This window comes from Haliotis cracherodii, unplaced genomic scaffold, assembly GCF_022045235.1.
Source record: "Haliotis cracherodii isolate W230 unplaced genomic scaffold, xgHalCrac1.p SCAF_4, whole genome shotgun sequence".
Lineage (NCBI taxonomy): Eukaryota > Metazoa > Mollusca > Gastropoda > Lepetellida > Haliotidae > Haliotis > Haliotis cracherodii.
This window is the reverse complement of record NW_027266297.1, coordinates 43,708,176-43,735,539: the sequence shown is the minus strand read 5'-3', so window position 1 is coordinate 43,735,539 and position 27,364 is coordinate 43,708,176. Positions and strand designations below refer to the sequence as shown.

Genomic DNA, 27,364 nt, shown 5'->3' with positions numbered 1-27,364 from the left:
AACCTAATTACTATCCTGCAGTCATTCAATTTCTGTGAAATCAATCTGTGACAGAGGAAAGCTTCATTTCAAAGCCCAGAAGGCCACAAACCAGCAAGTCTGATGACTTCCCAGTTCCCACCATATCAAATGTTGAGCCCCGGGCAGAGTCAGCCGACTTATGGTACCCTCAATAGACAAACAACACAATGCCAGTCCTGATGACAAACACATGGCCAAAGTTGGGAGTAGAGCGAAGTCCAGTCTAATATCAAGGGACACGGGTCCCAGGTGTTGAGGCACTACAAGGCTGACAACAAGCAGCCAAACGGACACACTGTCTTACCATAGGGAATGTAGAACTCCAGGTACAGGAAGCAGAATTTCAGCAAGTCACCGATCATCTTGCCCAGCATCACAACAAATGGACCTACAAGTAGAAGAAATCATGAAGTTACATTAATCAAGACCATTTTGCCAGAAAACAGATTAAATAACATTTGTTTAAACACATGAACAGACGCTTAATTGATTGCATTAGTTTTTGTACTGACCCATTACAAAGTGTGGCTGTTCTGTATTCAATAAATAAACACTGTGAGTAGCTGTAAAACTACTACTGATATGGGGTCATTATTCCCTCAGTCACACACCATAACCAGGAACCTCCTCAAAGACTCAACCTTCAGTTCTAGTATTCTGAATACATGCAGATCACACACACAGACACATGGTTTATGACAAGTGTTAAGGCTGAGCACGGCTGAGAGACTGTAACAAAGGTGAAAGGCCACACTCACCCAGCGTAGAGAACGCCCTGGCGTTCTTCATGAGTCGCAGCCAGAGGAGGATGATGGTGACGCACATGATGCGGATGTGCCAGCGGGCCAGCAGGTTGCTGTGGATGCCGATGTCAGCAAAGTGGGTTGTGATGGACAACAGCAGGAAGAAATAACATGTCCAGTCAAATATGTTCCTAAACAGAAGGACAAAAGATAACAATAACCAAACTAACAAAACTATATTATAGGACAGTTCAATAGGGCTACCACATTCCCGAGTAGTCATACCACAAATTCTTTGTTTCCCGGCACTTGTCTTTTGTCTTTGTCATTTGTAACAAGTCTTATTTTCTTCAGAAAAATACAAGAAAAAAGAAGATGACATAGTTGGTCTAAGATCATGAAATAATATGAGTTATGGTCGTGAGTGAGTAGAATGCAAACTAAGCCTTTCGTGTCATTTTGGTTTGTTCACTTCTTTTATTTAAGATTAACTTTACAATTCTCCTGGTTACTTGAGATAGGAATTCTTACCATGCATCGTTGAAGTATTTGGGATTAAGTTTGTCAAGGGCCTTAAGTTCTGACTTTAGGAACTGTTTTTCCTCCGGCCATCTTGGATGACAAAACTCCATATCCTGCTCGATCTCCTTGGTGCGCCATTTTACCCAGTTCTGGAAACAAGGCAACATGTCCAAACTGATATATCTAAACCTGACATGGATACACAGCATGTCTGTTACTGACAACTCCCTACTCTCCTGCACCATTATCCTGTAAGGTCAGTTGAAAGGTAAATACTACTGTGTGTGCTTATTCCTACTGCCATTGTTGTATCGGGAAAAAATGTTGTTTGCACGAAGCTTAGTTTTTAGTTGTCATTGTATTAACTTGGTACTGAATTCTTGTAACTAAAAAGTCACAATATCATCTTGACATTAAGATGGCATGGCTATAAGGTAATTCAACCTCTTAAAATATATGTTACTGACAAAGGTTATAATAAATTGGACAACATGAAAAGATAATACACTAAACTACGTTTATAACCAACACACTGATAACAAACTGACGGATATATAACAAACCGGGTTTTTTTTCCGCCCAGTATATTATAGTCAAAATTGTCATAACGTACTATGCTTACAACTAAAATTAGTGGTCCCTTTGAGTTCGTTATAACCGTAATTTACTTCATTTCCATTCCTTATGGTCTATACCATGGAAGTATCAAATATTGCAACCACCTGATCCCAATTTAAGATGTTTTTTATAAAAACAGCATGTACATATACTAAAATTACAAAATGTAAGTCAACATCGTGCAATTTCAAAGACATTATTTTGATTTGACCTCACCGTGTGTGATCTTTTAGATCTGGAGAATTCCCTCACTTCTTCAAACACCTGCCACACTGTAAACCCTATGGCTGTCAGCTGAAGAAATCAAAATGACTTTTGTAACTTTGATAACTGAAAGAAGTATCATATGAATCAAAATTCACAAACATATGATGACAGTCTACACTTACCTTTGAGTCAGTGCATGTTGTTGTTTAACTCATGACTTGTTTGATTGCATGTCATCCTGCCCCAATGGTGCAGAACTTTGCTCACAATATCAACCACTGGTGTGTCTGCTCCAGACATGATTATTTACAGACCGCCGTCATATAGCTGGAATATTGCTGAGTGCGGTGTTAAACAACAAACAAACAAACATCTTCTTTAAAGTTCCACAACAAAGCTAAAAAAAAGAAACAAATGTCCATTTCTTATGTAATCCTCCCAATATGTTTTGAATGACCCTGCCCTTAACTCCTCCCCAGATTTCCCCCAGCCCTTTGGTAATGAATAACAAGTCACTAATCTTTGAAACATATATAAGGAACTACGTTGGGATGATAAAACTATTTAGATAAAACTGAAGATGGCAGCCAATGGCATCTGCTACTCACCAGAAGGACAATTCTCCACCACTGGTCAGGCCAAATATACTTATGTCTTTGATCATACTCCACCAGAATACCGATGGCTGACCAAAGGCATATGTATACAAAGTTAATTAGTAAATTGATCCATGCACCTCTCCTGAAAACCAGACATGATATAACTATAGCTTCACATAGGGATACAGTCATGGGGAACAGGTTGGAAACAAGACATATTTGATGTATTTATGAGCATATACTCAAGCACACACTTTACATAATAACCATATTTAATCCTTTCATTACACATTTTAATTTGTTTCTAAACAACTGTTCATATATCATTTACTGATTCACAATCACTTGTTAAAAAAATCAAGACTGTATCAACATCTGATCCAACAATAGATTGTTTTACGTCTACTTAGTGTATTAGTGGTTAGACCCCTTGTTATAAAATGTACCTTATGCTACAAGAGTGAGTGAGTGAGTGAGTGAGTTCGGTTTTACGCCGCTTTTAGCAATATTCCAGCAATATCACGGCGGGGGACACCAGAAATGGGCTTCACACATGGTACCCATGTTGGGAATCAAACCCGGGTCTTCGGTGTGACGAGCGAACGCTTTAACCACTAGGGTACCCGACCGCCCCTATGTTACAAGATCGTGCACTGGAATTATTCACTATAAGAATAGAGATTACATAAAATATCAAATATCTTTCTAGCTGTAGACTTGTAACAAATAATTCTGGCTTGATATATGTGGAAAAAATCCCTTTTGGGATTAATAAATAAATTGACAGATATCAAAAGGGATTCTTTATAGAGTATTATGGATTTGCCACTTCTGTTATAATTGGAGATCTTCAAAGCAAATTAAAAAATGATAGATTATGGACCATGTAATCATTAGGTAAGTGAAATAGACTGATATGTTGTCCCAGAAATATAGTTTTCTTATTTAAAAATATAAACCTACAAAATAACAAATAAAAATCAAAAAGGAGCCCATAACAATGCTTAGAGCTGAGGCAAATCATCACAGCAGACTAAAATGCATATCCTTTCCATGCTGCCTTGGTACAAGGGCACATTTCAACAGGTAACTCGTTTCCATAGTGGTCAAATGTCCACGTACAACTTGGCAGCAGCCATTTTGGCTACCCAATTCCCACTTTGGCCACCTTTCAAGGCAAGCAATGGGGTCTGGCACTCTACTTCACCAAGACTACAACAGAGTAGCCTGTGCAAGTGAGACATCCAACAACTGAAGTGGACACACAAAATAATGAGCACCAGTATCGTAATCCAGTGAGGTACTGGATGCTCCACTCCGTTTTTGGTGATCACGTGACAAAGGACACGCTTAAGGACAAAATGGCTCTGTCAAACTCATTGTTGAGTATCATGGTGACATCTCGACATGGACACCAAGGCTACATCCCCTGGTTACCAGCTGGTTACTGACTGAGAATGGGAGTCAAGCAGCATGCAGACATGGGTCTCTCTGCATCTGATCCAGAAAGAAGGCCATTTTATAAGGATATCATTAGGGCTGGGACGGGTAACCTCGGGTACATGGGTCGGTTGGGTATTGGTAGGAGTCGGGTACCCACTACCCGGACGAATGGTTAGTCACATGATATATTGTATAATGACTATAACAATAACACCCATCGTTACACTACAAGTCGCAAATGTTAGCATATCTTTCTGACAATGCACCCATTCCTTCTGACTTTTATATGATTCAGGAAAGATAAAGTTTCAATCAAGTTGTATCCATGATCAGATCATTTAAAACATGTATTTAAATCCTTTTTTTGCCAGGGCTGGGGTAAAACAATTCCCATTCAGACATTTTGTTCCCAGCTCGTGAGACCTTAAATGGGTACCCGGGTAGGGCAGGTTATAGGGTGTTGGGTACCTGGGCTGTAAATCTGGACTCAGCCTAGCCCTAGACAGCGTGTCCTGTGTCACGTGATTAGCAACAGTGAGAATCATGGGAGATCTCGCAGAGCAGAATGTGGCTTGAAGCAGCCACATCTAGGAATGCTGTACACACTAACCTGCCAAATTTCATCCACATAGTCTCAATAAGTTTTCCGAAGACTGTCGACATAAGCAGATCATACTGGCGATAACTGGTTGCCACTTGCAACTACTCTCAATCAAAATAGAAAAGTTGTCTATGTTAGTTTCCAGGTAGGATAAAGAACTGGACTATTCTACCTGAAAGAAATACTGTCAAAAATACTAATGTCTGGAGAGCAATCTACTCCTCAAGCTGCTGCATGCTGGGTTAATGACACACTGTACAAAAACAAAGACCACGTAACCAAGGCCCCAAAAAATGAATGACTTGTTCATTTGTATATGTCTTTGAAACAATGCTCATATATGTTTGTTAATTGAAAGAGAAATTGCATTATTGATACCAAAAATTGAGTATCTCAGAAACCAGCAATCAATTTGTTGAGGCCTGATGTCAGATAGTGAGAGTCATTAACCACTGAAAACAAACATATTGCCACAGTCATGCTAGAGTTAGAACAGTGCAGTGAAGACACCACCAAATGGCATCCTGAATCCTATCCAACATACACATCCATCGACCCTCATGGTCAGTGTTCCTTGCTCAAGAATCATTGTTAGGATGGTTACCATCACATCAGATTATAATACATGAACACGGAATAAGATTAAAGTAAAAGGCTATTGCTGCAGTGTGAAATATCTGGAATACACACATCTTAGACCCCTGGTAGCATATACTTCCTTCCACTTCAACCCCAATGGAATAAAGTTCAAAATAAACACTATTGCAGGAGAATGATTCAGTTGTCATTTCTCCAATAAATCTATAATTTTGAAACAACACAGATCTACTGACTCCTCTATTCTTGGTTATATTTTGCATATTTTGTTTGGACCGTGTATACAAGATCCTTTGCTTTTGTTGTTATTTACAACAAATATTTCACACTCAGCTATACATCTGGAGTACATCTAGAGGGTCAGTCTGCACTAGTCGATTATGAATGTTATTATGTTAGATGCATTAGCGCACATCTATCTGAAAGCAGCAAGCAGGGCTCGGCCCAACGTACGCTCCGAACTTATTCCACATGACGAGGATGAGTCGGTTGACGCTCTCCTGCATGACAAGGTGGAACTGGGAGTACTGCACCATCACCTGCAGCTGCAACACACACCCACATGCATACACATACACTGCACAACATGCACAGGGGACATGCAGTAATGCACATAACATAGTTCCACAAAACTCCTGGAGACGAGACACACTGAAGCCTACAAATACCTGCTGTGGCACTCTAGATGTTTTAAAGGTTAAGGTACAGAATTCTCAATTTCACAAAGGAAACGTTTGAGGATAGTCATTTTTTGTTAACTAATTTCATTACAGATGAAATCCATTAGGTTGGGTTTTTTAGAAGGCAAAATGATTTCAGCTCAATACGAGGATGTGCCATCACATGGGCAATCACCATGGGCAACACAGAATACAATAAAAGCACAAGATTTCCAAAGACCTACACATGGACATAGGTTAGCATGTGGTTATCAGAGTGTCTAGTGTCTGGTGTCCACCTCTCCGTTAGATAAAGCTCAGAAGTAACACAGGCAAGGAAAACAGTAGGATTATTGGGTGACTCCTGAAATACAACTGAAATACTGGTAAGTAATGGCAAGGCAGATGTCAGTGCTTTAGGCCACACATGTACAGGCATCAGAAGGACTGGTCAGTGGTATTGATTATAACAGAATGGAGATATGATACACTGGAAAATCAAAGATGCTTTTAATGCAGCATGTGAAACAAGTTATCATTCAGAAAAAAACTTGATTTATTGATGTTCTATATCATCTTGTGATTATTTGGTGATGTGGTTGACCATCAACTTTGAACTGTCTTAATATACATAAGTGATCGATCTGGGCACATAGCTACAGGGTAGGGGCACATTGTTTCAGGGTAGGGGCATATTGCTTCAGGTGAGGGGCACATTGCTTCAGGTGAGGGGCACATTGCTTCAGGCATGAGGCACGCCACAACAGGGGAGGGGTACTTTACTACAGGAGAGGGGCACATTGCTTCAGGTGAGGGGCACATCACTACAGGAGAGGGGTACATTGCTATAGTAGAGGGGCACATTGCTCCAGGTCAGGGGCACATCTGAACAGGGGAGGGGCACATCACAACAGGGGAGGGGCACATTGCTTTAGGGGAGGGGCACATCACTACAGGGGACGGGTATATGCTACAGGGGAGGCGCTCATCGCTACAAGTGAGGGGTACATCACTACAAGTGTGGGGTACATCGCTACAGGTGAGGGGGTATGTCACTACAGGGGAGGGGTACATCGCTACAGGGGAGGGGCACATCACGACAGGGAAGGGGTTCATCGCTACAGGTGAGGGGTACATTGTTTCAGGGTAGGGGCACATTGCTTCAGGTGAGGGGCACATTGCTACAGGGAAGGGGCACATCGCTACAGGGAAGGGGCACATCGCTACAGGGAAGGGGCACATCGCTACAGGGGAGGGGCACATCACTACAGGGGAGGGGCACATCGCTACAGGGATGGGGCACATCGCTACAGGGAAGGGGCACATCGCTACAGGGGAGGGGCACATCGCTAGAGGGGAGGGGTACATCGCTACAGGGGAGGGGCACATCACGACAGGGGAGGGGCACATCGCTACAGGTGAGGGGGTATGTCAATACAGGGGAGGGGTACATCGCTACAAGTGAGGGGTACATCACTACAAGTGTGGGGTACATCGCTACAGGTGAGGGGGTATGTCACTACAGGGGAGGGGTACATCGCTACACGTGAAGGGTACATCACTACAAGTGTGGGGTACATCGCTACAGGTGAGGGGGTATGTCACTACAGGGGAGGGGTACATCGCTACAGGGGAGGGGCACATCACGACAGGGGAGGGGCACATCGCTACAGGTGGTGAGACTTACAGGTGTCTGTGTGTGGCCACCTGGATCCAGTTCTGAAAAAAGATGGATGACATTCGTAAATAAAAGTTGAAATGAAATTCACAGCATAAATTAAGGAAACCTAAATATAATTTACATTTCTAAATTCTAGGAAATGCATGTTGATATTTACCAAAGACATTTAAATATGTGTAACATTTTACACAAATAACATCTATCCATTATAATTATGTCAGTGTGCTAAATCTAATATGGGCATGTTCTTCATCATTCAACTATAGAAAGTTAATTCAGCTAAAGGAACTTCATTCTGCCTCCAGTCCCTCTAAATCAGCTTTGCTTTCACACGAACGAAAGAATATATAACAGCCTTCCTTGAAAACAACATCCTGTTATCCTTGTTCAGGGCATACAGGATGAGAGGCAAACACAGTAGCCAAGCTGTAGCTACATATACAATACTCCGCCATTAGCATCTCAAATAGGGCAGAGGTACGTCCAGATATTATGAACATGTTACGACAAATTGTTGTTATGGAACATGGAATGTTATACAAAAAGAAACAGAGGTCTGATGAACAGATTTTGTTACTAAAACATATTGTATAAAAATAACAGGAATCAATTTCAAATTTGATTTAGTTTTGAATTGGGTTAAATAGTGTCAATGGGATAAAGGGCAGTAAAACAGGGAATTGAAGCAAACATTAGCAAGAGCCAAGACTTGCCCCATCAACCAGACTGTGGCAGCAGAGAGGCAGCCATGAAGTCACTGTTCCAAGCAACAAAAGGCCATACTCTAATACTCTATTCAAGTTATATTTTACATCAGGTCTTGGTAACAGGATTATAATATACAATATATAAGTTGGTGTGACAGAGAACTGGCTATATACTAATCGGGGAAAGTGGTGGGGTGTCATGACTTGATAGGAAACCCACCCGTGAAAATCCGGGTTAGAATTGGTCTTCAGCAACCCATGCTTGTCGTAAGAGGCGACTAACGGGATCGGATGGTCAGGCTCACTGACTTGGTTGATGCATGTCATCATATCCCAATTGCTAGGATCGATGCTCATAAAATCAATAACTGGATTGTCTGGTCCAGATTGGATTATAGAGAGCCTGCTGTCATATAGCTGGTACATAGCTGAGTGCTGCGTTAAACAACAAACTAACTTACTTACTGATAGGAAACCGTATTATAGAAACCCATAGTGTAATGTATCTGTGAATTTCATAGAATTTTAGAACTTACACATTTTCAAAAAAATGTAAAGGTTGTTCAAAGAAGACATTGAAATCAAGAAAGTTGCTGGACATTAGAAAACCTTTAATAGAGATCATGCACAACCATGCAAAATCATACATGAACAAATATTTGTATGAGTAAATTTTCATATAAAGCTTAGTTTATCAAATATTTCCTTTCCTTAGAAACAGCAGAGTTTAACTAGACAGCACTGTACTACTGACAAGTCTGACTGTCAGATGCAGATGCGTTGCCAGGCAGTCAGGTATCATATTAAAGCATCGATCAAGATATATGCCTAGATCATGAAAGCTACCCTGGGCACATAAGCAAGCATATATATTATCTATGTTGGCAAAATCGATGATATTGTTAAGTAGCAATTGTCATCATATAAATAAATGAATGAATAATTATGTCTCAATCCTGTAAAAATCATGAACACTTATCCTATCATATTTCACGTTAACCAATTCTTGTTCTAGGTTTTTCAACAGCATGTTTATATGGGTGTGAGGCTGGCATTACAATATGTCTAGTTATGTCATGGACTTTTGCATCAGCAAAAGCATGACGTGCATGAAAACGGGGTGGGGGAGTTGAAGGCTAGTCCCAGCATAACCGCTGGTTAGTTGAATACAAATTGATTTCTTGAACAATTGTGTTGTCCATGTTATTACAGCTGGTGACTTGAAGAATCAACCAGAATTTAAATTTAACTATGGCCAAAGGGGAGGTAACCTACCTGTTGTATTATGGACAAGGGGAGGTAACCTACCTACTGCATCAACCACAACCATGACTAAATAAAACGGCTGCTGAAACAACAGCATGACTGAAGGGAGTTACTTACTGAAGCCGTGTCAAAATTGGAGTTTAAACAAACCAACCCCAACCTAAGGGAGGTAACCCAACCAAAACAATTACCACACTGATGCCACAAATTAACAACGCTCAGGTGTGACCACAACCATCAAGCTCCTTGCAGCGATATCCCATTCACGCAGCTCTCTATACCATTGCTGCCACCGGTGATAGCTCCCCACTGTGAAAGGTGACCACCACAACCATGCTAAGAGTTGAACACACAACTGACTGACCGTTATGTTGACAAATAAGTGATGACTGCTGTGATGCCAAATACTCTTTCCCCTGCCAAATTATTTTCTTTGTTTGTCAATTTGAATTTCTGTTTTATTACTATCATGTAATTAGTATAGTAAGACTGTAAGGGGGAGGTTGGTTGATTTTCCGTTTGTCTGCAATCTCGAACCTATCTGACTAAACAAACAAAAAGGTAAATTGATCTGGGAAAAATGGTCGGTCATAAACCTTTTCAATATTCACTATCATTCCCGAAAGACCTAAAGAAAAGTATAAACGTTACTATATTTGGGGTTAGAGGGCAAATTTCAAGATTCTTGTAATGGCCGTGCCCACACTGGTGGCAGCGATGTTACCGAGAGTATAACGAAGGTGTCACATGCTGGGAAGGAGCTTGCACAACCATGACCAAAGGGAGGCAACTCATCAATCATTACCATGAAAACTTAAATAACCAATGACAATGAACTAGCTTTCTAACTGTAACACGGATGGTAGGTAGCAATGTATCTACTTCTGACCACTAAAAAGGAAACTTGCAGAAACAACTACAGCATTAACAGACCTAGTCATTTATCTGTGTCCAACCACCTTGATCATAGCCCTGCTTCTACCACAGCAATGACAATATATTGAAAAGACGAGCTCCACAAGTCGGGATCAGAAGCCTTGGTTGACTTGTAACTGAGAGAATAATCTCAGCACAGGTGAAGATGCCATGAAGCTAACAAGTTCCAAGCTCAATTCAGAAATGTGATTCAAGTACTTGAGAAAACCCTTCAGAAAATGTTTATTAGTTTGCATGCAGAAAAACATTGATATGCCACAAAGCACATCCAACTTTCACATGCAGTAAACAGATTGTAAGTGTAACAAACTTAAACTGTGAAATGTTGACTTGTGTAGAAAACACCAAATTCAAGAAAATTGAATCTGATTTTCAGGTCGTCTTCATCGTATTTATATTGGTACATCCCCGTAACTTTAAAATTTGACCTCAAATTTGAATTTCAACACAATTTTCTAGAATATGGCGCAAAATGGCCTGCAACAAATGTATGTTTGGTTAATGTTACAACACAAAGACAACGCTGAACGACACACAAGCATGCGACCACACAAAGGAGGGGATCTCACCACCACTGCATTGTGATCTAAGGGGCTACTTACCATTTCCTAGACAAACAAAAACATTCCAAAAGTCAGCAGAAGCAATGCCAGTCACAACATTAAATATCAAATCACACATTTTATAAGCCTGCAGAAATCACTTTAAAACAATACTGACATATTTTTTAATTCCCAATGAACTTATAGATACAAGGCACCTGTGAATGTTAATAAGTATTACCTTACTTGCTGCATTGTGCGCTCTATTAACCACTACCCCAACAACTTCAAGACCAATATGTAAGTAATCTTTATAAGGACCACCTAATAAGATCAAAACTTTACATGACAAATTATAGGTCTGTTTATGTTACAGATTTCTTTTTATAGAAGACAGCAGTGTAGAAGGGGCATTTATTAGCCTAGCAACTATTATTGAAAACATTTTAGCGTCGTTGATTTATAAACCACTCTTGGATCTCAGTAACTCACTGTGTATGGTCCTATTAAGCCCCCACCCCACTAATGTCATAGCTGTACATGCCTATTTATACCAGTACATGCCATCCTAACCTTCGTATCTGCCACCCCAGCTACTTTACCTGATACGAAATAATATCAAACTTTGGATTTGATCATTTATACTCTATAACAACATCAACTTCATTGTTACTACCAGCATTCTTCATAAAACACAATCTACGTATAGTTTCAGAAGAATATCAGTCACAACCAATCAACATATTAGTGAGTGGATCATACAGTATCTATAGAGTTCATTTCCAGGGAAAGACAGGAAGAAGAGAAAGCAAGACAAAGAAGAGTGCCTTCTAATTACAAAAATATGTTGTCCTCATTAATTCATAAAATATAAAAAAATAAAATATATAAAAATTAAATATTACAATTTTAGAAACAATAACATATATTAGAAAAAAATATTATATGAGAATAGATCTATCTGAAAGATACATTTATTGATAAAAATATACACAATAATATTGGTTCCGAGTCGGAGTTTTTCTGTTTATTATCATGGAGAGAACTGTGCTCGATAGTGAGTGGTAGAATGGCCTCCTCCCCATGCCCTACACATGTAGAATGGTGTTATGCAGTTCAGAGTCTACTGGTGCACATTAGTAAATCCACTAGGACAATGGCAGGGATATCAGGGACATCAAGATACATACTTCTGTCTTGGACCAGTAGGTTCAGGTAATAATACTGCTTCCTGTTTGGCCTGTCTGTTGTGCGGAACTGTTTCAGTGCTTCACTGGCCTAGGGGTAGACAAAACAGTTATCAATAAGAACAGGCAGTTGAACATAGGCCATGAAATGTAGAGTTAATCAGCACCACCTGTACATTAAGAAGATAACATTTGCTTTTGGTTATGCTTGTAAGATACAACAAAAATACTTCATTTTTCCTGTAAAATAACTCAGGTAATTATGGATACTTAACTATCATCAAGTTTTAAAAGTGTCTGTAACTGCGAAAATCATAAGAAATATCTGCTCATAATGTTTGATGCAGATTGATATGATACAAAAACATAATGCTGTTCAAAGTATCAATTTTCTAATATAAAAACAAAATCTTTATGACTATGACTATACTGGCATACCACGGGCGCCATCTTGGTGATCATCCACGTGATGGCCTTCTGCCCCTTGTTGTCACTGACCCCAACTGGAGCGTTCAGTTCCAGCAGCACCCGCGCCGACTCACTGCGATCTGACAACACAAGATACAGATACAGAACCTGCCATATCAACCGAATACATAATTAATTACAAAGCAATAGATTCCATCGTTTCCAAACCCAAACTTCCTGTTGCCGTACCTAGCTCTGCTGCAACATGTATAGGTGTCCTCCCCTTGTAGTCCTTGACCATCTTGTAAAGGCAGCCATTTTTGATAAGAGCCTTCAAGGAGCTGACAGCATCATTCTTGGCTGCGTAGTGAACTGGCGTTTGGTCCTCTGCGACTGTGCGTGCCTCCTTCTCGGCTAGAACAAGACTGGACTATGTCAATACATGTACAAGGACTTCCCTTTTTATTATATAATAAGAATTTTTGCATGAACATGACAAAATATATTTTCATGACAGAGTTACCTTCCACTCCATACCTAAGATTCACCCTTCTTTTCACTTTTCTAAGTGACTTGGGCATTTATTACGGCAAATACAGTATTGTAAGCTTTATTCATGTTCATGAAATCTATTAGAGCATAATATGCTCAAATGAACGATCACCTCATGGTTGATCAAGGTTCTAAAATAATTGTATGTGTCCTATGCGTCAAGGGCACATTAAAATTCCCCTGACTTAATCTTGGGTGTTTTTCCTTATACATACCTGTCTTCACCATTTATACTACCAAATAGATTAAATGTTTAGCAAATAAAGTAACTACCAGTTTATACCACATCATTTCCTTCCATGGCATTGTCAATGCAGTAATATTTGTCCAACAAAGCACCTGCACAGCCTAAGGAACAATGTTCACAGCATCTAGAGGAATTAATGCACATGGGAGCTCAGATACAGTGGTGCTTTTGAGTTGTTTGTTGCTCTATACTGAACTCACCAATACTCTAGCTACATGACGGTGGCCAGTAAATAACCATATGGACTAGACTCCCCAGTGATTGATATTATGAGCAACGTCACAAGCTTTTAGGCAATGATGACACACAATCAACTGAGTGAGTGAGCCTGACCGCCCGATCCACTTAGTCCCTCATACAAGAAGCATTGGTCACTGGGAATCTACCCAGGTTTAAAGGTGTGGAGTGCTGCAACGCTGCCAAACAGCACCAGATATTTGTTTCTATACCACCATGTCCTTCAGATGACACCAGATGTGTACACAGAAGTGACCTCACCTCCCCTGTCTATGAGAAGATTGGCCATCTGGGGGTAGTCAACTGCAGCAGCAACATGCAGGGGACTGCGGCCATATTTGTCCTGCTGGTTGATGTTGGCTCCATGCTCCAACAGGAATCTTGCTACATCACAATGCCAGTGGCGGGCAACCTGAAGGCAACTCAAACATGTCAGAGACTGGTAGAGTCAGATAAAGTGATTGAGTTGTTTTATGGACAAGGAACACCTTAATGAATGGGTGACATCCTTTTCAAAAGTGGTTAGGGACTGGTAATTTAATATAAGGGTGTGCTGTATCACATATTGTATGACCCCACCCCAATAATAAATGACCAGTCCCCCAAAATTATGTTCAAATATACTAAAAAACAGATTTTAACAAATAGAAGTCATTTTTATCATGAGACTCGACCCCACCCACCCCCATGTAATATGACCAGACATCAACACGACACTGACCTCATGTAATCACAATCACCTCATGTAATATGGTCAGACATAACAACTACACTGACCTCATGTAATATGGCAAGACATCACCACCACACTGACCTCATGTAATATGGCCATACATCACCACCACACTGACCTCATGTAATACAGGCAGCCATCTCTACCACACTGACCTCATGTAATACGGCCATACATCACCACCACACTGACCTCATGTAATACAGACAGACATCATCACCACACTGACCTCATGTAATACAGCCAGCCATCTCTACCACACTGACCTCATGTAATATGGCCATACATCACCACCACACTGACCTCATGTAATACGGCCAGCCATCTCTACCACACTGACCTCATGTAATACGGTCATACATCACCACCACACTGACCTCATGTAATACGGCCAGCCATCTCTACCACACTGACCTCATGTAATACGGCCAGACATCACCACCACACTGACCTCATGTAATACAGACAGACATCACCACCACACTGACCTCATGTAATACAGCCAGCCATCTCTACCACACTGACCTCATGTAATATGGCCATACATCACCACCACACTGACCTCATGTAATACGGCCAGCCATCTCTACCACACTGACCTCATGTAATACGGCCATACATCACCACCACACTGACCTCATGTAATACAGCCAGCCATCTCTACCACACTGACCTCATGTAATACGGCCAGACATCACCACCACACTGACCTCATGTAATACAGACAGACATCACCACCACACTGACCTCATGTAATACAGACAGACATCACCACCACACTGACCTCATGTAATATGGTCTGCCCAAACTTGTCACAACAGTTGATGTCTGCACCACTCTTCAGGAGGTGGTCCACAAAGTCCAAGTTCAGCATCTCGTCTTCTTGTGACTGACCCAACTTTGCAAAATACTGAATCAAGGCCCTATTGCTGGCAATTGACATCATCTGCTCCTTGTGACCTTTGCTAACACTGCGTATCGTCTCCGACCCAGGCGTGGCATATTCGTTGTGGATGTCACCCAGACCGATGCCGCTAGTCTTTGGTTTTTCAGTTTCGTCGTCATCCCCCTCAGCTTTGAACAGATTCATACAGGTCATTGTATAGTAGATTATGTGCAGACTTCCAGATACCAGCAAGGAGGCAGGAATGTACAAACCTTTTGGTTAACAGACATCTTTTCTCAGCTACATATCTAAACTGAAAAACATCTAATTGTAAAACTCAAATCAAAAGTTCATACTTTTCATATTTCTCAAGAAAATATCCACAGAAATGTAGACAATGTATACTGTGCAACATAAAAATCGATAATCAATAGAAATTAACTTAAACCCTTTGTTAGGATCATATATACAATTAGGATTTCATTTATGGTGCGGAGACCCATGCAGGCTGATAATCTTAATCTTACTATCCATACAAATATAGACTGATACACTGCAACAAAAGGAACTACATAACTTGTTAGATCTTTCCTACACTTGCTATAGAAGTCATGCAACAACTGTTTACACACATGTACAGACGTCTGCAACTGAGGCTGCTGTGAGACCCAGCCAACAGATAAAGCAACAATACATGTATGTAGCGTGTGTTGATAAAGTCCTGAAAGATCTTTCTCGTTTTGTTAAAAGCAGACTGTATATATTTAAACGAAGTGTAAATTCTGGCTATTAAATTTGCTTCATCTCTTCATTAACTGAACGTTTTGTTGAATATCAGCATCAAGATAACAACCCATGACATTTTCTCCTATTTTCACTCGTGAATACACTAACCAAGTTTAGGTCTGTTTCCTAATTATTTCAGCCAATGAAAATTATATACAAATCATACTGTCTTCCATATTTCCACCCCAACTGGTTGGACGTAACTATTGTAAGAAATATACATTCCCTCAAACAAAATAAAAGTGCTAAACAACAAAGTTCACCATAAACACTCAGTTTCAATACCATAACCAACTTTATAATTGCAATTAAACAACAAAAATCTTCAAAAACCACTACCAAGAAAAAAAGAACTGAAATATAATAAATATGTCCATTACCAAACCATATGTACCATGTGTTCATAACAGACTCACCATCTAGGTGATGGTGTGGTATAAAAAGTGGTGTGTGCAGTCTATAGACAGACATGTCACCATGAAATGTGCTGGTTTGCCAATATACGCCCAATCTCATTGAAATCAGCTCTTAGTTCTCGCTATCACTAAACAAAGATTTGAGGACATCCCGGAAGAGGTGTTGCACGGTACATGGGAAGCACTGCCATACCATCTCAACCATACATTAGAGATTCCAGAATGTTCATTGTTCAGTTGTTCAGCTTTCAAAATTTTAATCGAGAACTGTTTCAACATATTTTTCAAACATGTCCTGAAATGGAAGCCTGGTTGAAACGAGTGCCGTAAAGCTCGAGAATGCTGCTTTCTCATTGGCTGATGTCGAATTCTTGTTAGTCATTTCAGTGGTTGGTCAAAGTTCCCAAAAGGTCGTTTTGACATGACCCGTAATGGGATGTCCTCAGATCTTTGTTTAGCGGCAGCAACAACTTTGATCTGATTTTAATGAGATTGAACTACACCTCGAGGCACTCCTTGTCCACACTGTCAACCCACAGTTAAAACTCATGTCATAAAGTTATTGTCAAGAAAGAGATTTTAAATGAGCACAGAAACATTTGGTGATAAAATCATTAATAGAAGAAAAGCAGAAACCATAGTTCCTAAGTGACGGAGGTAAACAAAGTACAACTGGAAATGGACCAATGCCAGGAACAAGGGTTCACATGAGTTGAGTGTAGAGTTGAGTGAGTGTGTTGGTAGGATAGGCAAACAAACACAACATTTCATTTTGGCTTTAAAGTGTGACTGTGTTTCTTAAGCATGAGACAAAACTAGAAGTGTGACACCACAAGACAACACATGGAAACATAAACAGAAAGATGGCAGGAAAAGGCAAGGTTCACACGCTACTTTCAACCACAACTAGAGGTCACGTAACACGATAGCTTTCAAAGAATTCCTGCCTTTCTTTTCCTTTAATACACAGCTAACACAAAGTATATGACACATAACAGTAAATGATGATGATGATGATGATGATGGATTTAGATAATGTCAATCTTTCAAACACATCACTGATTAATTCCATATCGTGAAGCAATTGATATTGTTTTCTATTTTAGTGACTACAAACATTATGATAGAAACAGAAATAGTCTAATGATAAATCTTAAAGCAATGATACTGTGTTTCCATGTACTATTTTGGGCAGCAAGATCTGCAGTTATTCTACACAGGGATATAATAAATATATAATTGTCATTTATAATGACCATCCATTTTCTCAGTGAATAATATGAATGTGCAGCTATGTGCGTGCCTGAAGAAACCTGTGAATGGCAGGATATACATACCATAAACGACTCTCTCTAGTTATGCATTGAGGAACAGAGGGTAAATTGTAGGCTTGCCATGCTAGTTGAGGTATTTCATTACAAAAATGAAGAGAAACTCTTGACAAAAATATTTTCAAAATGCAACACAAATTGGAACATAATAACTTTGTCTTCATATGTGATAATAATTATTTATTTTTTCATTTATAATGATTATATTTCTTATAAAGTATTATTACCCTTTTCCTCTGAAATAAAATGGAAAAGAAAATTATTCATGAATTTGAGAAATTTTTAATTTTGTAGCTAAAAGGTGATGCTGCAATAGCGTATCCTTGTAGTACACCATGCAGTGGATGAATTCTATTTAGTATTCACAGTAATAGTTTTGATTTGAGGAAGGAGAATATGGACATAAACCCCATGGTAGATCTCTGGATATTCCCTGTGGAGCTTCCAGGGCAGGATAGTTCCCTATTTCTGATACATTTAATACAGTCAATATCAGTTTATCAATAACCATTTCAGCCTAACCTATTACTTCATACTAATTTATCCAAATAATTCTAGACTATACCACACAATTCCAAGGCATTGTCTTATTCATTAGTTTAGTCAGGAAGGAATAACATAAAAGCTGAAAATCATAGTTGCTGTAACTCCAGTATAAAACAATCAAGAGAACATGTGGACATGCATGAGTGAGATGCCACAGTGACCAATGTCCAGTGGATGACAGACGCCATCTTTCCACCACCTACACGAGAGTGCCACCCCATGCTGGCCATGTCACAACAGGCTTTATATGGAGTCAGAATTCACACCTGTCATACACGTTGAACAAATGGTTCTAATTGTTGCGCAGGTCAATTAATGCCAAAATATATTATTTGGCTTTATTCTGGTTACAAATCCTGGTTTTATAAGAGTCCTAGGGATGTTTGGAATGTCTTGATTTTACCAGAAGAGTTATCTTTCCTTTGTATAAACCAGGCAAAGCTCTTTTCCAGCGTGTGATATTTTCGTATCATTGCTGTCACCAGTGGACAGGCGGACACTACAAGAATGTTGAAAATTTTACCTCTAACCCCAAATATAGTGACATATATATATGGTATTTGGGAATTGAATAAGTTAGCAACTGACTTACTACTTCCCGAATGAATTTACGTTTGTTTATTTAATCAGATTGGTTCGTGATTGCAGACTAACAGAAAAGCAGCCAACTTCTCCTTTGCATTCTCTCCAGATTAACCAAGTGACAGTTAAAATGAATAGAAATTCAAATTGACAAACAAAGAATAGAATCAAGGTGGAGGAAGAGAAATGGGCATCATGACAGTCATCACTTGTTTGTAAAGATAACAGCCAGTTGGTTGTAGACCGCCTTGACCTCTCATAAGGACTGGTACATTGCCCACTAGAAATGAGTGGGTGTGTGCAGTGCTGGGTGGAATGGGATGAGGTGGGTCCGGCATTGTGGGAGAATAGGGACCAGGAGACGATGATGACATGTAGAAATGATATGCACTGTTTCCATCACCAGTTGTGGAAAGTAGCTCTGACTGTCAATACTGCTAACTATGTAACAGAATCTTCCCAAAAGAAGTTAGCCTACAGAAAAACTGTAAAATCCAGCATAGAACAGCTGTCTAATAGGGCTGGGATAGGTAGCTCGGGTACTCAGGTGGGTCCTGAGTAGGACCCCGGTACCCACAGGACTACCCGTACCCATGGATAGTCACGTGACATATTGTTTGATGACAGAAACTCACTATAGCTCAGTGGTTACACTACAAGTCACTAATGTTCGCATTACTTTCTGATGATGCACATTCTATTTTACTTGTATATGTTTAAATAAAGATAAAGCTTCAGTCAACTTCAGTGTACGCATCTGATCGTTTGATACAGGTGTCTAAATTGTTTTGGCAAGGGCTGCGGTAAAACAATCCCCTTTCAGACATTTTGTTCCCAACTCTTGAGACCTATGTTGGGTACCCGGGTAGGGTCGGGTAATAGGGGGTCAGGTACCTGGGTACCTGAGTAGTAATGCTACCTTGAGCTGTTCGATTCCAAACCAAGCACTCCAAATTTCAGCACTCCAATTTACATTATGTTAATATGTTAGCATTTTCCTTTCAAAACAGACCAAGCTGCCTTTAAATGTGATCAAGCTGCCTTTAAATGTGATCAACACTTCTATATTCAAATGTTAAATGCATTATATAGAACAAATACCATACGCATATACATATTTCTTATTTTTAGATCAAGGATGTCTGCTGGTATATGCGTTTGTGTTTATTGCGCAACTTTAATTGTCACGAATTGGGAGTGTTTTACTACATAGTTTATATTGACCTATCACTGATATGAAGCAGTGGTGCCAAGAAACATAGACCATAAGTCAAATCATCAAAAATGCATCTTTATATATCAAACAAAAAAGGAATTAATTCTCACTTTACAACAGGTCAGTGCAAAAGGGAACAGTTACTGCGCCGACAAGTTTCTTAATGTCACTGCATTGTAATACACTGAAAGGCATAAGAAACGTCATGTGGATGTATCATTTAAATATCTTTATTTTCAAATGCTTATCTATGTAAGTAAAGACATAGGTGAAAGTCAGTGTTTGATCCACATGAAATTAACAGTCTTGGGAATGTTTTTGCGAATCGTGAATTTGGGGAGGCACCAGAAGACATCACAGCTGGGCTGTTCAAAATCAGTACCTTGTGTGGCCACCACGGGCGATGACTACAGCCACACATCTCCTGTACATGGAGTGGACTAGCCTGTTGATGAAGGCCATTGGGATATGGGCCCATATCCTCAGGAATGCTACACGCCATAGTGCTGCAGTTGTCGGCCTTGGGCGTACATCATTGAGTCGGCCTTGGATCTCATCCCACAAGTGTTCAATGGGATTCAAATCCAGACTGAGGGCAGGCCAAGGCATGATTTAGATGTTATGCTGCTGGAGGAAGTCCCTGGTGACTCTGGCAGTGTGGGGACGGGCGTTGTCTTGCTGAAAGGTGTGGTTTTGATGACGGGCAATAAAAAGGCACGATATGGGGTCTGAGGACTTGGTCAATGTAGCGGAGATGCCATTACCCCTGCCTGGACAAATATTCTGAAATACCACAGGTCCCACTCTCTGGTTCAGTCCGATTCCACCCCAAACCATGATGCTTGGGCCGCCCCACGGGTCTCGTTCCATAACACAAGCATCAGCATTACGTTCGCCCCTCCTTCGCCAGACCCTGACTCCGCCATCCACCGTTGAAATACAGTAGCGACTTTCATTAGTGAAGATGATTCTTCTCCATTGTTGTTGACACCAATTTTGATGCTGTCTGATGATATCGTTCTGACGATGACATTGAATGCATTTGCAACAACCTGTGCACTCTGGCCTGCTTACAGTCTTCCGACCGCTTGTTGTCTCTCATTTCCTGATAATCTTGGCATGGCTGATGAATCGAAATAACGAAAACCAGCTTAACAGTTTTGGGTGTCTTTCATACCCATACCATCCACGATATGCACGTGCATCATGTTTTTGACAAGACTTTTCCGCAACTGAGTCCCATTGCACTTTTGTAGGCTGCGTTTGGGCAAAGCACTCCATTTTAAACTCAATTGTTAAATGGACTTTAAGGCAACAAAAAGTAGAACATTAAATGAGTTTATTGACCACAGAACATGTAACTGCCTGTGTCTGTTAAGTTTTATCAGTATTTAGAATGTCGTTTCTTTAGCCTTTCAGTGTATATGGTCATATAGCGGTGAACAACATTAGAAATTTGAGGTAAATACATAAATGCAAACACATTCATCAGCACACTTATCCATAGAAATAATAATGTTTGCTATCAGATGAATGTTTTATCTGTATGAGGTTAAAATATTTAGATTCAATACTTTTCTCTATACAGTCCAGCTGTCTCACCATGGTGAGTGCTTTCCCTATATGCTTCTGTGGTGTCAGTTTTGCATTGCAGTTAATAAGGATGCACACTAACGCCATTTTTTCCCCAATTTGAAAATTAGATTATCATCATCTAATTCTAGATTTTAGTACCCATCTTAGGAAAAGTTTAATACTTTGAATATAGACCAGCCGACATCCTAAGATCACATCCTTTCAATGATGATGTTTGAACCTTTCAGAACAAAACAGTTGACAGACATATACAGAGAGCTCGGAAATGTCAAGTTATTCTATTGTATTAAAATCACATACTTGTGCATTGTTAATGTAGAGTAAAAACACTTTTACAAAATCTGCTTTTCCAAGTCACAAATCAAACACACAGTTTGTTGTGTTAGGCTATATGATCTGTAGTGTTCAGTAGATATGAGTTCAAACATCACGTCAGTTACCTTGTATCAAACTATCTACCACAGCCATTTCAATGAAGAAAATAGTTGGGACGGTCATCAATTATGTTTTCAAAAGACATTCCAGTAATTCTTTCTTGGTTTCAGATGTCTTTTTAAATAAGGTACTGCTATGTGATCAGACAAAGTGAAATTTTACCATGACTTAAGAAAGTTCTTTATTCTTCCATGACTCCATGACTCTTCCCACATCTGACAGTATGCTGAACGTATCTCAGTGTAGCAGATAAATTTGTCCCTATGTCATATCTGCACCAAACTTTACATGTTTACATTTGAATATTTTATAACATATACAGTGAACTACAGTTATAACGAACTCAAAGGGACCATTAATTTTATTTCGTAATAACTGTAGTTCGTTATAAGCATATAGATAACATATATACAACAAATGGACGGGACTAAAAAATATCCGTTATATCCGTCAGTTCTTTATAAGCGTGTTCGTTATAAACGTAGTTTACTGTAATAGTATCCATATTATTTTTAATATATTCTGGACAGCAGTGCAGTTGAAGCAGAATGTCTACTATAACAGTGACCCCATTCCCTAAGTTTCTGTCACATAGCAGCATGCATCGGCCTGCCTGCACCAGACAGACTCATCAACAACAACTGGACGTTATGAACAGACAGCTGAATCAACAACCCTCTATATTTGCAAACATGACATCCCCGGATCCCGGAACACAAACCTCCCAAGTCATCATGCCACACTGAGACAACACAGACCGCTGGGCTCTGTCAACATACTTTGGATGCTGGGAGAAGGATGAGGGGCACAATTCCATATCCTAACTGAACAACACACATGATTATCTGTGTCACTTACATATGATGATGCCCTTGTGAATATCTTCATATAATTGCATTGTCCAAAAAGCCAATGATTTAAGAGTATGGAGGCTTGTGGTAGATAGGCTACATGGGATGAAGTGTTATATGACAAACTGAAAAAAGCCAAGTCTCACTCTAAATTCCAGAATTTTATCTGATTGAAGTTCTTCTTTCTAATGTGAATGTTTATTGACCACTTTCAAATGAATCACTGTTGTAACACTCCTATTTCAAAACTATTGACAGTTCTCTGACAAAATCCTGGAACTTTTATTTCCCATTTTGTTAGTATAGAAGCTACTTACGTCTCTGGGATTTGACAGGTTTCCTCTTAGGGAGTTCACCGTGTTCAATCTCTATGGTATCATTTGGGTCTATATCATAAGCAGATTTGTGAGAAAACATGCATCTAAAGGATTACCCACACCAACACAAAAAATTTGTATGTTAGGTTTTTTTTCACACTGAAAACACTCCTGGAATTGTTACCAAGGCTGTTGTTTTTTCTTATATTATACATTTATATACCACAGGTATCCAGGTACTACTAGGTACTACCAACTACTACCAGGTAGTATCTGCTCAAATGTGGTTTTATTTGTTCCCCGACCAGTGGATCCATTTGCATTCTAGTTATCATTCTCAACTCCCTGGGGAGTATACAACTCAAGCTGCCCAGGGGCGCTAGAAGGTTTTCTACCTCACATATCGGGTACCCATTCCCTGCTGGGTGACCAGAGGCACATTTGAACTTAAGGGAAAAAAATACAGAAATAATAGCCTCACATTTGATCTCAAAGTGTATGTTATTTTTCTGATTTAGGAAAGTTAGTTTAATGTATCTATTTGACATAACATTCTACTTTCTTACTTTCTACAAAGGGATGGGAATTGACACTTACTGTTTGGCTTGCGGATTCTTTTCCTAGCTATATAGTTATTCCACTTTGAGGCCACTTGCTTGACATTGCTGATCACGTGGAGGGCATTAGATTTCTCCGTCACCTCTCGGGAAAGTTCTCGGAATTTGGCTGAGTTACTACAAACAAACCATTTAACCATGTTATGAATGAGTGAGTATGTTTGGTTAATGCAGTTTGAACACTCCTCCCATTATATCATAATGTGTCAGCTTCATGTGGGAGAAAAGCCTGAAGTGACACAGGTCTAGGATGTCAGACACTTTGTTGAAACCCATGAGCATAGGTATGGTGCTGATAAACCTAAAAGCATAATCAAGGCCAATCTGAAATTCAAACACACAATCACAGGTTTCTGTTACGACAAAGGGAGGCAACTCTGCACAATGAATTGTGGCGCTTTAGATGACAGGGCCACCTGTGCCCCCTAACAATAATATGATACAAAGAGACAGATGGCAGTACAGCTACTGGTGGTGGAGGACACAGATCCAATAATCAGAAAATATCTACCATTCCTTTTTCCTCATAAGGAGACACATAAAATGTGGATTGTGTAGCCACAGTGGCTAAAAAACAAAACAGATGACTGTCACTCATCATGAGTTATCATGCCAAGACAACATGAATAGTCCCAGTATTAGCCACAGGCCTGGGAGAATTCTTTCCCAGTCAGTTTAGCCTTTGTAACAGCAACACACTCCCATGCTGTACTCCCATGCTGTACTGACATCACAACAACCATGTCAAAACACTGGCCTCTGTCACTACTTCACCTGAGGTTATTGGCTCCTCCCTTGCTGGACATTTCAAAGCCTGGGTTACTGAGGCCTTGCAGACTGTCAGACTCTTCAGATGGAACTATCTTAGATTTACCTTTCTTCTTTCGATCCATCCTAGAAAAAAATCCTGCAAAAGTGCAAATCACCTTTCAGATTCTTTTTATACATCGTCAGTCTTATAGATGGCCTTGACATAATTATTGTCTTTACCCAGGAATATATTAAGGCATTCTCAGAGGGAGATATCTGACACCATGATTGAGGGCAAATGTTGGTGCAAATGTTGCAACTAACTTGGTCTAAATTGAGATATTATGATAACGTTTTAATTTTGCACAGGTCATTTATATTTCAAATAAAGAAAAGGGCTTTACTACTTAGTTTAACACTATTTCGCTGGATGCAACCTCTGATATTTGAAATAAATGGTACTAAAAAAACATTCCCAATTCCCACTAAATTACAAATCCCAGGTATATCGCTGTTACCAATTCATTACTGTAGATATACAAAACTAAAGAACAAAAAAAGAAAAGAACAAAAAGTTGAGCTGTAAGATACCTGTAGAAATACCTGTGCTAAGTTAGAAATGGAATTGAATGTGCAGCATGAGATTTTAAATGTTAACTTGAGCGCAGTTACATCTACAGGTAACCTCGCTCAACATTAAAAACACAATAGGCTTATTACCATTCTTCTATGAAAAAAATAAACTTTGGTGTTACTGAAGATATTGAGTGAAGTAGCCTTGGTTGAGTACATTTTTCTTTTAGGTTGTCAATCTCGATTAAAGAAACACCAATAATACCCTTAAAGCAAGGTATGGGCATATATACAGAAACATATTTTCACATCATTATACTTCAATTACTGTACATATATATGCGAGGCACTGAATGTGTGTAGCACCGCTACAACAGTGCCAACATGAAGTGGCCACCACTAAAGAAACAAAGTTCATCGGTGACTCTACACCATGCAAACGTCACTATTATTACGTCTAACTGCTAATTGTGACACAGGCCTATTAGTCTATTTCTAACATGTTTCCCAACTAAAATGTATTGCCACACATACTTCCAATATTGTAGTAACTGCAACTCTGCATTTTGTGACCCATTATTGTACATACAATTATTTCAAAAAGCCCTTTGACAACCCACCCAAAACATGGGACACAACCCTTCACGCTTCACTCAATATAACATGGCTAACACCAAAGAGTTCACATTGAATTGTGTCATGGTAGAATGGAGATAAACCTACTGTGTTTTCAATGTAGTGAGTTGGGTTTAACATCACATTGAACAGTATTCCAGTTATATCACGGCATGTCAGCTTGATGTGGGAAGAAAGCACAAAGTGATGCAGGTCTCAGACGTTTACCACTTTGGTGAAACCCATGAGCAAGATATGGTGCTTACAAACCTAGAAACATAATCAGGATGAACCTGTTTTCAATGTAGAACTAGATTACCTGTAGATTCGATCACACTAAAATGACTTCGGAACTGAATGCGCAGCGTAAGTGTTACAAGTGTTAAATTTAGCACTGTTAAATCTACAGGTAACCTAGCTCTACATTGAAAACACAGGTTTATCTCCTATCAATGCTGGTATCATAATATAGTCTTCTATTAATCAAGAAAGATAAGAAATAATTAATTCACAGTCTGTTGTTTTGCTTCTATTCCTGCCTCTCATGTAAAATTAATCAGTAGTAATGTTGAAGGTATTCCTCCATGCATATCTATAAGTATCAATTAAGTAGGAACTTTTATGCCTGTACTGGACAGCTTATGCAAGCTGCTGTGCGGGCAATTTAGTAGTAATTATAGCAGATTAACATATCTATTATTTGTTGGACAATCTTTCAGTTATCATTTACAAAAGACCTGAAAACAACTGATCTGAATGTAAACATTTTTTTTCACTCGTGACAACGCTGAATGTGAATGAACAGATACGTACGTCCATATTTGTGAATACCACTTAACAGAAAAATTAAAGATTTTTGCCTAATTCTCTAATGTTTCATAAAAACATACCTAAAATTCATGATATCCTGTTTGTTTCAAAGACGTTTCTGTACGCACTTGCTCAGGTAAAACACAACGCGTGCCTACTGACGGACGCCATCTTAGTTGTCGGGTTTACCTTCGTCGCTCATGGCAACGCGCACCTGGCCGCACCGTTTGATGTTCACGGCTGGGGACTTTACCAATACGGTAACTGTGTACATGATCTATATACAATCATTCTAAGAGTGTCAATCAATAAAGGCAATATATCAATGCACATTGTTGTTTAATTGTCGAAAGTGCCATTCAGGCATGCCTATTTATTGATATGTATCCCTACAGACGGTTCTATAACAGTACATGCCGAGTTGTAATTCCCCAATGTTAAGTTTTATCGTTGGATTTTTAACATTGCAAAAAACTCGTAAACATTTACGATATGTGGAGAAGTGGACATATATATGTCATACATATATTC

General features: G+C 39.5%; 1 protein-coding gene across 2 annotated transcripts in view; it reads right to left on the bottom strand.

Moving 5' to 3' along the window:
• LOC139479026 (transient receptor potential cation channel subfamily V member 5-like) overlaps positions 1 to 27,016 on the bottom strand; it is a 46,229-nt gene extending 19,213 nt beyond the window's left edge. The window contains exons 1-15 of one of the 2 annotated variants that reach the window (XM_071261761.1): positions 26,914 to 27,016; positions 24,860 to 24,992; positions 24,066 to 24,202; positions 15,291 to 15,580; positions 14,035 to 14,185; positions 12,987 to 13,151; positions 12,768 to 12,877; positions 12,333 to 12,420; positions 7,698 to 7,729; positions 5,805 to 5,896; positions 2,720 to 2,852; positions 2,121 to 2,198; positions 1,296 to 1,435; positions 780 to 955; positions 326 to 409 (exon numbers count right to left, since the gene is read on the bottom strand). In XM_071261761.1, coding sequence (XP_071117862.1) covers positions 326 to 409; positions 780 to 955; positions 1,296 to 1,435; positions 2,121 to 2,198; positions 2,720 to 2,852; positions 5,805 to 5,896; positions 7,698 to 7,729; positions 12,333 to 12,420; positions 12,768 to 12,877; positions 12,987 to 13,151; positions 14,035 to 14,185; positions 15,291 to 15,580; positions 24,066 to 24,202; positions 24,860 to 24,978 — 1,795 coding nt within the window. In that variant the 5' untranslated portion in view covers positions 24,979 to 24,992; positions 26,914 to 27,016. Of the gene's footprint in view, positions 1 to 325; positions 410 to 779; positions 956 to 1,295; positions 1,436 to 2,120; positions 2,199 to 2,719; positions 2,853 to 4,763; positions 4,856 to 5,804; positions 5,897 to 7,697; positions 7,730 to 12,332; positions 12,421 to 12,767; positions 12,878 to 12,986; positions 13,152 to 14,034; positions 14,186 to 15,290; positions 15,581 to 24,065; positions 24,203 to 24,859; positions 24,993 to 26,913 lie in introns of both variants that reach the window. The other variant, XM_071261762.1, reaches the window with a different exon arrangement.
• Between the last annotated feature and the right edge of the window lie 348 nt (positions 27,017 to 27,364).